At 39.9% G+C, this 12,974-nt stretch overlaps 1 protein-coding gene across 6 annotated transcripts in view; it reads right to left on the bottom strand.

Annotated features, from left to right (window-relative positions):
• Window positions 1-12,974, bottom strand: part of ARNTL (aryl hydrocarbon receptor nuclear translocator like) — a 53,447-nt gene that overhangs the window by 5,192 nt on the left and 35,281 nt on the right. For 4 of the 6 annotated variants that reach the window (XM_014952562.1, XM_014952558.1, XM_014952560.1 and 1 more), the window contains 7 exons: window positions 12,318-12,410; window positions 10,414-10,531; window positions 7,798-7,947; window positions 6,165-6,411; window positions 1,244-1,350; window positions 739-889; window positions 469-557 (listed from right to left, as the gene is read on the bottom strand). In XM_014952562.1, coding sequence (XP_014808048.1) covers window positions 469-557; window positions 739-889; window positions 1,244-1,350; window positions 6,165-6,411; window positions 7,798-7,947; window positions 10,414-10,531; window positions 12,318-12,410 — 955 coding nt within the window. The remainder of the gene's footprint in view (window positions 1-468; window positions 558-738; window positions 890-1,243; window positions 1,351-6,164; window positions 6,412-7,797; window positions 7,948-10,413; window positions 10,532-12,317; window positions 12,411-12,974) is intronic. The other 2 variants (XM_014952563.1, XM_014952561.1) reach the window with 1 other exon arrangement.

A 12,974-nucleotide genomic window follows, 5' to 3' on the forward strand; every position in this document is an offset into this window, starting at 1 on the left:
CTGGTGTGGTGATGTGCAGCAGGTGTAACAAACCCCTGATGGTTACCAGAGCTCTGTCTTCATGTCGTGACAAAATGTCAGTCAAATCAAGGGCAGGTGAGGGGCAATCAGATGGCCAAACTATAGTTATGATCCATTCACTCCCTGAGTAATTATCTGCACCAACCCCAGAAGGTGAGTTCACTCTGGGATGATGTACAAGTAGTGCCATGCAGGAAGGCAGATGTTTCCCCTCTATGGCACCCCTCCAACCCTGTTTGTACTTGGCCCGTTCGCTTTTCTTTGACCAGCTTATATCCAAAATTGATATTTAAGTTCAACAGGGCAAGGACTGCATTAGCGCTATGTGCCCTAAAACTTATTTTTCTTCAGTATATTAACAAATTCTCAACGCAGCAAATTTGTGCGTGCAGGATGAGTTGCTGACAGGCAGAGCTGCCAATAATTTCCTCACAGTACAGCAGTTACCTTCTCCAGCCTGAAGCACACTGTCCATGCTGTGGGGAGAAGCCGCAAGCTGTGGAAAGGCTGCGTCTCCACTATCAAGTACGTTGGTGCTGTGGATTGCAAGAATTAGAAGAATCAGGGACAGAAAACCCCCCAAAACAGTCACTCTGGGTGACCTCCCACTTAGACCAGGTTGCTCAAAGCCCCACCTCAGGGTTTGAGTGGAAACAGGGCAAAGAAGGCAAAGCAACCAGCATTTACACACATCTGCTAAGGAAAAAAAATACTCACGAAACAACTGTGTTTGTTGAGACGATATATTCTACTTCTTTGGTCCAAGGGTTCATGAAACTGAACCAGCGACTCCGCAATGTAATAAAAGAGCCATCTTTTATTTTAAACTTGTAGCAGTTAGTTGTAATTTTTTCTCTTGTCTGCAAAACTAAAGACAGGCAGACAGAAAGCAAGTAAACCCTGTATCGAACAGGCACCATGACTATATAAGCAGAGCCCTTAGCAGAGAAAACTCAAGTTAATACCTCCCTCCATCCCTGAAGAAAAATGCTATTTCTGCAGTCATCCCCCCTCACCCAATCTGAAAACCATATATTCACTAAAAATCCATAGGAGTCTAAGATAATCACATTGTTTGGCACATGGAGCACAATGTTCTTAACTAAAGCATTTGCAAACACAGAGATACCCAAATCTTTTCAAGTTTGTTTGGTTTTCCTGATACAGAAGTGTTCCCAATATTTCTAAAAAAATTTCTTGACAGAATTAGTAATAAACATACCTTGTCTATGGCATTCTGCGAGATGTGCTATATCATCTTGATGAAAATATTCGTAACACGAAGTACCTAGAAGTTCCTGGGGTAAGTATGCCAAAATGGCTGTTGCCCTTGGGGAAAGGAGGTAGAGGAAAAAAAGAAAAAATAAAAAAAAAATCTTTTCAAGTTGAAGTATTAGTAAGAGATTACTAAAACTCACACTGAAGTTGCATAAGGCTCAAGTAATGCGGAAAGGTATTTTCAGCTTAGAAGGTTAAAAAAAAATATCATTAGGAACACTCTTTCATTCTCAGGTACTTAAAAAAGCACGAAACACCAACAGCCCTCAGGTATTATATTTGACTGATCACCTCTGGACAGGATGTAAGACTTTCTAAATAGCTTTTATTTAATTCTTATTGTAGTTTTGAGAGTTTAAACTTGAACAAGGCTGACTTGCAACAGCCACAAGATAATACAAAGCCTTCTGCATAAGATGCCATTGAAATAGAGACACCTAAGGTTCAAAGAACTGCCGTGTTCCTTTGTGTGCCCACAAGTGCTGTTGCTGCTGCAGAGGCCAAATCCTGGTGTAACAAGTGTTTTGGGAGAATTTTCTCACCTTAAGTCACAAACCTTAAGAGTGGGAAAAAAAAAAAACCAAAACCCTACACCAAACACTGAACCCACACCATATAAAAGAAAGTTTAACCAATAGAAGTTTCCTGAATAAGCACTAAAAGACCTACTGTGTGGGACTCATTTAAATCGGACAGGAGTATGAAGCAAATAAAGTTTTGTTGAATCAGAACCAAAAAAAAAAACCCTACACCAAACACTGAACCCACACCATATAAAAGAAAGTTTAACCAATAGAAGTTTCCTGAATAAGCACTAAAAGACCTGCTGTGTGGGACTCATTTAAATCGGACAGGAGTATGAAGCAAATAAAGTTTTGTTGAATCAGAGCCAGCCACAAAGTCAACTCATTTTCTTCCTCATCAGAAAACTTTAGAAGGAAATACGCCCGTGATCTGCAACATGGGAAAGGCATGGATTCTTCATCTGACTCTTGGGTTGTGTTCAAGGAGCTGTTGGCAAAGATGGAGGATCTCTCAAGAAACTAGGAAAAGATGACTTTGTGCATCAACTTTGTAACTGAAGCCTTAAGCTAAGTTCAAGGGGAAAAGACAAAGCAACACAGCAGGTGAGGTGACAATAAGCTACACAACAGCCTAACACGAGGTGAAAGGGTCGTTCTCAACAAGAAGCAGCTAGAAATGGGCCAGTATGTTGAACACCAGTATGCTGAACATCCCTAGAGTGGCCAGTGTGCTGCTCGTCTGTTAAAACAAGACAACAAGAATTATTTCTTGAGCTGTTAATGACTTAGAAGCTGTGACAACTTTATTGGAGCACCTCATCTAATCCAGAATACGTGAAAAATAACAGATGAGGGTGGGAGCAAGGGAGAATTGCTGTCACCTTGTACATGAGGGATGTCTGTGCTTGCCTCCAGCCCCTAGAAGATAACCTAAGACAGACTTTTGAGGGTTTCTGGGGAGGGAGAATACATCACTGCTACCATGGCGCGCAGCTGCCACTCAGGAAATCATTCTAGGGCTTCCTGGTGAAGGGAGATGCAGCTGAGAGAGGAACAAGGCAGGACAAGCCATCCAGCAAGACCTAGAACTGTGCACCAGTTCAGAGGGATGGAGCACCTCTCCTATGAAGACAGGCTGAGGGAGCTGGGGTTGTTCAGCCTGGAGAAGAGAAGGCTCCAGGGAGACCTTATAGCGGCCTTTCAATATCTGAAGGGTGCCTATAGAAGAGCTGGGGAGGGACTCTTTGCCAGGAAGGGTAATGATAGGACAAGGGGAAATGGTTTTAAATTGGAAGAAAAAAGATTCAGATTAGATATCAGAAAGAAATTTTTTACTATGAGGGTGGTGAGACACTGGAACAGGTTGCCCAGAGAAGCTGTGGCTGCCCCATCCCTGGAGGGGTTCAAGGCCAGGCTGGATGGGGCTTTGAGCAACCTGCTCTAGTGGGAGGTGTCCCTGCCCATGGCAGGGGGGTTGGAACTAGATGATCTTTGAGGTCCCTTCCAACCCAAACCATTCTGTGATTCTGTGATTTAAAAGATAGAGAACACAGTCAGAATAAAATCTGCAGGAGCCGATAGCGAACACAGTCAGAATAAAATCTGCAGGAGCCCTAGGGAACTCAGGAAAACCAGAATAGAACATAATGTGGCTGAATGACTCCAGGGTAAGAGTTTAAGATCCTCACTCACCGAACAGAGAGCCAAGGAACCTAGTGAACTACTGAACTTTGATTTTGTACATTTCTTAGAAGAAAATTTACTGAAGGAAAAATGATAGTTCCTTGAATAAACCAGTGTAAGAGTCACAATTCCAAGCTATTCCAATGCAAATAACAATTAAAAGGTAATAAGCAACAAACCTAGGTAGATCATCACCTCTTCTGCAATCTAAAAAAAAAGCCCAAATGAAGTATTATAAGATGTAGAAATTACTACATATTAATAATTATGAATAAGAACAGCGGGACAAGCACTGCAGCACAAAATCCATAGTATTTAAGTGCAGGTCATTTCTGTGTTTTCCCAGGCAGAGTAAAAATATTCAGTAGCAACCAGGTGGCTTCCACCTGAAGTCCTCAATGACAGAGAGCTCTAAGACCTCAGCCTTGGAGAAGGAAACATTGCAAGTATTTACATGACAGAAATTTTCAAACTAGCTTTTGTCTGGTGAACCTTGTCCCAGGACAAGGTTAAGGCTCCTGTCCCAGGACACTTAAACTGCTGATAGCTCCAAGACTGCTTTGATGAATTATCTCTGAGAGCCTGTGAAGAACCACAAAGCAGCAAAACACAGAGTCTCTCTTTAAAAAGGAAGAGCTAGGAACCAAGCCAGCCATATTCCAGTAATTTTCCAAGAATTTCAGTAATCATATCTTTTAACAGAACTGGAATGGTGGGAAACTTGACATGGATGAGTAACAACCAATATGGGCATCAGTAAGCAACTTGTCAAACTGTCTACATTTACGTTCATAGAAGGATAAACAGGCTTTTTGAAATGGAGAAGATGCACCAAATTACAGCAGATGTCAAAAGACTTAGTGATTTCAATGTCTGACCATATTCTATTAAGCCAGGAAGGAAATTGTTCATGTCCTTCTTGTATTTCATCCTTTATTTACTTTTTTTCTTTTTCTTAGCTTGCTTTTCCGACTTAACAAGGCAGCTTTGAATTTTGAAGCTGTAATATGATGTCATCTGCATAGATAATAAACTGTATGAACAAAAAAACCCAATACAGAAATAAATTAATAGTTTTCAGCTTTTACAGATGCCTAAATATTCTCCAGTGGAAGCAGAGAACATAGGATGCCATGTTTAAGCCTACAGATGAAGCTTAGTTTTACAAAATTCCCTTTCAAAGAGCCCTTTGAAGCAGTATACACATTCCAAGGTCTGTAAACAACAGCTGGAAAACAATTAAATAAGAGCATATGTGTTTAAATCCAAGGGATCAACATTTTCTGAGTCTTAATATTTTAGAAATATTTCAAAATTATCCATCAGGGGAATACATCTGATCTTTTGAAAAGAAAACTCATTCAAAAACTACCACACTTTGGCATGACAGAACGGCACACTTTCTGAGCAACACAAGGCTGCAAATGTTCTCCTAACTCCCAGAGTGATCACCAGCTCTAAGTACTGCTGCTCAAGAGCTGGTAGTTCAAAGAGATTTCCATCAAATTAAAAACAAAAAAACCCAAACAACCCAACCTAAAAAACCCAACAACCAACCCAAACCCAAAGCCCCCAAGCCCAAAAACCCAACCACCCCAATGAGATAGACAACAAACACACACACCACCACCACACCCCCCAAAAAAATTTTTTTTTCCTTAGTGCACTTCCTCTAAGGACTATCAGCTGTTATTTCCTCTCAAAGTCCACTAAAAGTCAGGTGACACACCAGACACACCCCAAAACAAATTCCAGCAGGCAGATTCTGGCAGAGTTTGGAGCCTTTTTTTTTTTACATTATGAGCAACTAAGCCTAAGCCACAGGCAACATGAAACAGCCTCATCTGGGCAGTCTCAATCCATCTTGACAAGGAAAGGGATCAAACAAGCCCTTCTCAACCAACCCAACAGAAACCCTCCATTAACATTCTTCAACCACCTTTTTTCCTTTGACAATGCCAGTTATTTTGAAGAAAGACCCAGGTCATATCTCTGCTTCTTAAGAAAATTCAAGCAATTTCTTATGAAAAATATAAGAATTAGCCTTTTAGATAATACATAAAATTGATATTTGAAAGAAGATACCACACTGGTAGAAGTTCTCAAACCTTTTTCAAGAAGCAAAGCTTATGAAAAGCTTCTTTTCTTATAAATACAAAAGATCACATACAGAAGTATTAATTCAGCAGAATGTACCTAATTATACAGTTAAATAAATGTATATGCTATCAAAGCCTGATGCAGCCTGTGCCATAACTTAACTCTGTAGTCTTTGCAAAAGTTTTCAAACAAGAACAAGGCAGTAATTACAAAGTCCAGTTTGAAAACAGGACAGCATATTCTTCTGAGGATTACACATATACATTCCCTTAACAAATGGGCAGAAATGATCCCTGGATTATTTTGTCTAGTAAGCCATATTTTGGAGGTTTTGGGTGGTTTTTTTTTTAAATTTAATCAGTAGTACTGAATAAATACACAGCAATAGCTTTGAGCTGGGTCTCAAGAACCAAAATAACTTGCAGTCAAGGTTTAGTAAAAAGCTGCAAAGAACAATAATTTCTTTTTTCAATAGTATTTACATTGCTTAAAGTAAAGCTGTCAGTGAAGCACTGTTGGACAGTGACTTATAGTGAAAATTATTACAAGTATTCTTACCTCTGATCTACGAAAACAAATTTCCCATCTATTGCATGTCGAGACACATATTCTGTAGGTTTCACCCTGATCTCCCCGTTGACCGGCTGTGGTACTACATGAGGATGCAGCCGTCCAATTGCAACAAGACAACTTAAATTACAACCCTCGTTATCTGGTTCATTATCTTCATCTAGTCCCATTTTTGTTGGTGGCCAGCTTTTTAAATATCCTGTACTATGAATAGTGCAAAAGCTTTTGCGGTCTGCTGTAAAAAGAAAAAAAAAACACACACACAAAAAAACCCACAAAACAAAAAAACAGTTAGGTCATGGATATTGCTTTCAAGAACTTCATCTCAGTTCTGCTAATAATGCATCTCCTCTCTTATCCAGGAAATCTGTGATACTGTTCACTAAGGGATTTTTCAGCACTCCTGCTTCAATGCAGTTAATCTGCAATAATTCAATAAACAATTTATCTCTGCAAAACCATTGTTTATGCTGAAAGACCACATAGTTCAGACCAAGGTTGCTTTTGATAATCTTTAAGTAGAAGCTGCGTCACATTTTATGATTCCAGCAAAGGATGCAAACAATCAAAAGGATTGTTTGAAGAGATTAGTACATGAATAAATAGGATGCTTTTTCAACTTAACATGAGGCTCCTACAAAAAACAGGAACAATTTGTTTGGCAGAATATACACTGTTTGGGGTGTACTGGGGACAGCTTTACATCAAGGTAAGGATGAAGATTCACAAGGAAGGCAGTATCTGAAAGGAGAATTCCTATTCCTCAGCACTGATCAGGCCTTGAAACCACAAGACGACTTTCATAGAGAGGTAGAGTAAAAGGCTTATCCAAAACTGCACAAACTGGCTTCCTCAGGATAAGCACTAAAGCACAATCCAAGGTTCCTGCTGGGTTCAGACACAGCTTGAAGTACTTGGGGCAGCTGTCACATCCCCAGACAAAACACTGAAGTTGCCTTTTGTTCTCTAGTTGACACTTTCCACTAACTAATACCAAATATATTATCCAAAATGCTCAAAGAAGAAACTTTCAAATTGGGACTAAATATATATTCCAATATGTCTACAATAATAGCCTGCAGAAGAAAAAAATATTACCAACTTTGATAATGTTATGACCAAACACTTCTCGTGTAGAAATGCTATGTTCTCAGTACTCACAATGTACCTAAACCACAGATGAAATCATAAAAAACTCGTTTTTTAAGCTGGATATATATCCAAATATCACTTGTCAAATATGGAGCAGAGAAATAGAATAGGTAACAGCTCCTCTTTCTTGGAGACATTGGCTAGAAGGTCAAAACTAAATGTGACATGATCAATGTCTGGAGAAGATGCAGTAACCATACAAGAACTGCCAACACAAACTGCCTGCAAGAATTTCAAGAAAGCAGAGAGAAGAATTGGGCTTTATGTGTTAATACAGTGTGTAAGAGCTACTACTGGGGGGAGGGAGAGGGAGGCAAGTATGACCTAGGCATAGTTCAATATTCTAATAAGAAACACTGACAGTGTTCAATAAATGTAAAAAAATTAACCACTGCAGATGAGCAACTGTACTAAAAAAAAAACAAGCCTGACAGCCACTACATTTGGTAATAAAATGTATAATTGTTACCTTTCTTCTTTGAACAAGTTGAAGGAAAATCCTTGTCTTCTACTTTGACTGAAGGTCTATTGCACTTCATCCTACAAAAGAAGGACCGTCTTGCCCCAGAACACAGTCGTGATGGCCCGGGTGTTATATCAGTTTTAACTGGGAGTCCAGCTGTAGCAAAGAGAGGAAGTGAAGAAGCCACTTTTGTCAGGTAAAAAGTTAACCATACAAACGATTACACCATACAACCCAACTGTACAATGTTTCAACGTTGCTGGGACTTTCACACAAGTCCTTTTATATACTTTTTCAGAAGCAGAAGTCCTATTTTGGAGGTTTTTCGTAAGTGAATAAGTGCAGGACTCAGCTGACCATATCAACATTAGAATTTCTGATTACACTTTCTAGCATGAAAACATTGACGCAAGCTTGAGAACACAGGGTGCTAAATGCAAAGGTTATCAGAAGATTATAAAAATCCACACAAGTTTTGCAATAAATGTGATTTCTTTGAACACTAATCAACTGATTAAAAATAGAGAGAGATTATTAACCACGAGCAGAGCAGTACTTCATATACATAGTCACTCAGTAGGCCCATGACCCTTCAGACTGGAAGGCTTTTCTATCACAGCACCCACCCAGAGAGCAAATACGCATGGATAGAGCAGAAGAGGCTCAGTGACATTCCAGATCCACCTCAACTGGTGTGTTCCTAAACAGCAGGTTTCTTCATTGTTCTGATGGAAGGGGGAAAAAAAGGTAGGAGGGACTGCAAATCCCCAAGATCTCCAATTATGTGTCTTCAGCTTCAAAGAAGTGCATATGAACACGCCCTACCATATTCTTACAGGAGATTCTTTTCTCTGGAAAGTAAGTGGAGAAACACAGTACCAACACACACACCAACTCTGGGAGCCACCAGCAGAGTGCTGGTACAAACAGAGCTACAGGAAGATGCTTGGCACGCATCAGAAACATGTGTATCAGCAATGCCAGTGATCCAGCTGGAGCTCCAGGGGACAGTGCTTCAAGAGCTGATGGAGTATTTAAATCATGTAACAGCTTTTCCACAGCCTGCTATCCACTTCAACCATTTCTGCATGGGAATATGTATAAACAAACAGCTATAAACATGTACAAAAACCTCTAGGGTCCTGTAGGCTTTTACCATAAGGATGAAAACAATACCAATGTTGTAGTGTAAAGTTTGCCTCCCTTCACTTTAGAATGGAGTGAGGTCACCTCAAGGAGGTCAGCCCATCCTGCACCACACGCACTCCAAACTGCTGCTCAGTGAGAGTACAAGCTGTGCCTGAGTCACTCATGCCAACATAAAAATAAATACATACATGCTAGTAGTCTTAAGAATATGAGTTCTTGAAATTCTACCAATCAGTCTATCATAGCAGATGGGAAGACTGTAATTCGTAGTATTTATTTTTGCGCTAACTTTGTCAGAGGCATACAAAAAAAGGAGCTAGCACTGGATATACATGCTTGACAACCAGACAAAACCAGGAACCAGAAAAACTTCAGCTGATCCAGCTGGAGCCTCTAGGCTCGCTGCCCTGGAATGACCTCCCTCAGCTTCACTTTGTGAAGTTGAGCTGGTGGCTTCTTTGAGATGAGATCCTAGAGATTTCTGCTCCTGACAAGCATGAGACTTAATGACCTGGAAATCTGCAGTTTTAAGATACCATCTTCTACTTCAGCAATGCAGACTCCTGTTATGAGAGTGAATTAAACACCCACTCACCTCAAAAGCAACATAGATAGAGAACTACTTTAAAACACCAGAGTGGAAGAGAGCTAAGAGATGTAGCAGGGAAATATTACAAGGACCAGATTAAAAACCTTATAAGAGAATGGTTAGGTCATAGTGCCAGTACTAAATAAATAAATATATAAATTCCTCTATCTTGACTGACAGCTAAAGATGACCAAAATAATACTGAGTGTGTTCTGACGATTGAGAATGACAGATTAGAACAAATACTTCAATGGGAAAAAATAAACCTTTGATGCCTGGAAAAGATAGAATACCACATAGGTGAAGGCAGCTAAAGCAATGCATCTATACTGCAGTGCATGCCAAACCTACTGGCTTCTGTATTCAGGTATCCTACTGGAAAGATGGGGAGGGACTCTTTATCAGGGAGTGTACTGATAGGATGAGAGGTAATGATTTCAAACTGAAAGAAGGTTGATTTAGACTACATATCAGGAAGAAATTCTTTATGAGGGTGGTGACCCTGGCACAGGTTGCCCAGAGAAGCTGTGGATGCCCCCTTCCTGGAAGTGTTCAAGGCCAGGCTGGATGGGGCTTTGAGCAACCTGGTCTGGTGGGAGGTGTCCCTGCCCATGGCAGGGGAGTTGGAACTTGATGATCTTTAAGGTGCCTTGCAGTTCTAACCATTGTATGTTTCTGTGGTTAAATGATCTATTTCTTTTTTTTTTTTTTTAATCTTTCCATTTTTACTGTCTTTAAGCTAAAACTCCCTTTGCATCACACACAATCTAAACAGCACCCGTGTCCTGGTTTGAGGACAGACATGACAACCTTACACACAAACTTTTGATATCAGGCAAATATTCAGACTACATGACACTTTTTCAAAAGGAAGTAATACTTACTTTTTGCATCTATAAGTCTTTCTCGTGGTGCAGTGTCAGAAGAAGAGAGCTGCTCCTTCACTTTGGCAATGTCTTTAGGATGAAGGTAATCAAATAAACTTTGACCAATCAAATCATTCTGTGGAGATTGAATATTCAGTTAAAAAATATAAGAATTGTTCAGCATTTTAGCAATTTTAGCATCCTGTATTGAGTTTGTGTGACAAGGTTTTGGTAATGGGGGCCTACAGGGGCAGCTTCTGCGAGAAGCTCCTAGAAGCTACGATAGAACCAACAGCAGCTGCCTCCAAGACAGACTCACTGCTGGCCAAGGCTGAGCCCATCAGCGAGGGCAGTAGTGCCTCTGGGATAACACATTTAAGAAATTGGGAAAACCCCTGTGCAATGGCAATTGCAGCCAGAGAGGAGTGAGAACATGAGGAGAAGAGAATGAGGGAGAAGTGGCAGACACAGCGTGTGATGGACTGATCACAATCCCCGTTCCCTATTCCCCATGTGCCGCTCAGGGAGAAGAGGCAGAGAAATCAGGAGTGAAGGTGAGGGCAGTAGTGCCTCTGGGATAACACATTTAAGAAATTGGGAAAACCCCTGTGCAATGGCAATTGCAGCCAGAGAGGAGTGAGAACATGAGGAGAAGAGAATGAGGGAGAAGTGGCAGACACAGCGTGTGATGGACTGATCACAATCCCCGTTCCCTATTCCCCATGTGCCGCTCAGGGAGAAGAGGCAGAGAAATCAGGAGTGAAGGTGAGCTCAGGAAGAAGAGAGGGGTGGGTGGAAGGTGTTTATAAGATCTGGGTTTATTTCTCATTATCCTACTCTGATTTAATTGGTAATAAATTAAACTAATTTGCCTGTGACAGTAATTGGTGAATGATCTCTCCCTGTCCTTACCTTGACCCATGAGACTTTTATTATATTTTCATTCCCCTGTCCAGCTGAGGAGGGGAGTGATAGAGCAGCTTTGGTGGGCACCTGCCAGCCAGGCAGGGTCAACCCACCACACACCCATTCTAAACAATCCTTTTACATACAGGTCTAACCAAGCAATATCAAACATTTGAGATCCAGGACTTAATCAAAGGTACATTTTCTCTGTATATTTTGAAGTTATGACTACATTCCATAGTAATTTATGTCATTATTTTCAGTAAGAGTGTTGCAGAAATAGCATGCTCGATCCACCAGAGACACTGGTTTCTCTTCAGTCTCACTTTATATGCTGCACAGTTGAAGTAAAAAAAATTGTAATTGCAAATGTTCTCTTTCAGCATTTACACGATGAGTAGATATTTAGTATATACCTAACTGGCTGGCTGATGAAAACTTTTGAAGCTAACACAGTTTTAAAATTTGGTAAGGAGGACAGATGACCGAAAGAATGAAGAATATAAGTTAAGCCTCACATGAAGCATATATTAGAAACCTGGCTTTGCTATAATTGCTTCCCAGCTTCCATGGGTAAGTATGCTACCAAAACCAGAACAGACAGAATGAAAAAAAAGTAAAAAAATTCACATGAAGCTACTGGAAGAATTTCAGACTGAGTTTTCAGTATTTGCTTACACTCCCAATTAAATAACTCTTTTACAAGCCTCAGGGTAAATCCCTGATCAGAATGCATCAATCAGTGAAGTTCACCTCCTTAGTTTGAATGGAAACCAAAACAGTCTTCTTTTATGATATGGGAGAGAAAAGCTCTTTCTTTGTAAGAAACCTCAGCTTTCAAGACAGACTATTCACATAAATACCCCTCCATATAAATGCATAATCATAAAAAGCTTTCAATCTCTTAAGGTCCCTTCCTGCCCATGGCAGGGGGATTGGAATCAGATGATTTTTAAGGTCCCTTCCAACCCAAACTACACTATGATTCTATGATTACTTAAAATGGAAAAGAATACCTGACTGTAGTTGAGGATCTTGAAGACAGATTCTGAAACAAACAGTATCTTCCCTCTGTCACAGCCTACAACAAAAAGAAATCCATCTGCTGCCTAATTATGAGAGAGAAAAAAAAAAGTAAATTACTAAGTTATACATCCTCATTGCATCATTATAACCTTTAAAAACACTTTATATACAGTGGAATTTCTACACTAGGAGAGCTGCCTTAACATTTAGAGATAACTGAGTCAACAGGCAAGATATGAAATTACAATAAAGTTTTCTTTGCATCTGCAAACAATTTTGGCATCATTCTGGGCATCGTGCCCAGAATTTAAAGTCACTTTTATGGGAAGAAAGAATCCATGTCTTGTACAATAATATTATGATTCTGTTCAATAATGCCTTCAATTTAAAATATTATTTTAACTGTATTTATTCCATAGTTCCGCTTTTAGAAACCAAACATAACCTGGATATTTATTTATGTGTCTGTAGGCAGTAATTCTCATTTCTAAAGTACTCTTTTTCAGTCACATACAAGCATGCAGGATTAGGCCCTAGTTTTCTAGCTTTAGAGTCACAACACTGCTGAAATTAAATTCTGCATATGCTGCATCTGGACACCTCACTGCTTCACAAATTGCACAAACCACTAGAACAGCTTCACTATT

The sequence above is a fragment of the Calidris pugnax genome, unplaced genomic scaffold (genome assembly GCF_001431845.1).
Source record: "Calidris pugnax isolate Ruff unplaced genomic scaffold, ASM143184v1 scaffold248, whole genome shotgun sequence".
Taxonomy (NCBI): Eukaryota; Metazoa; Chordata; class Aves; order Charadriiformes; family Scolopacidae; genus Calidris; species Calidris pugnax.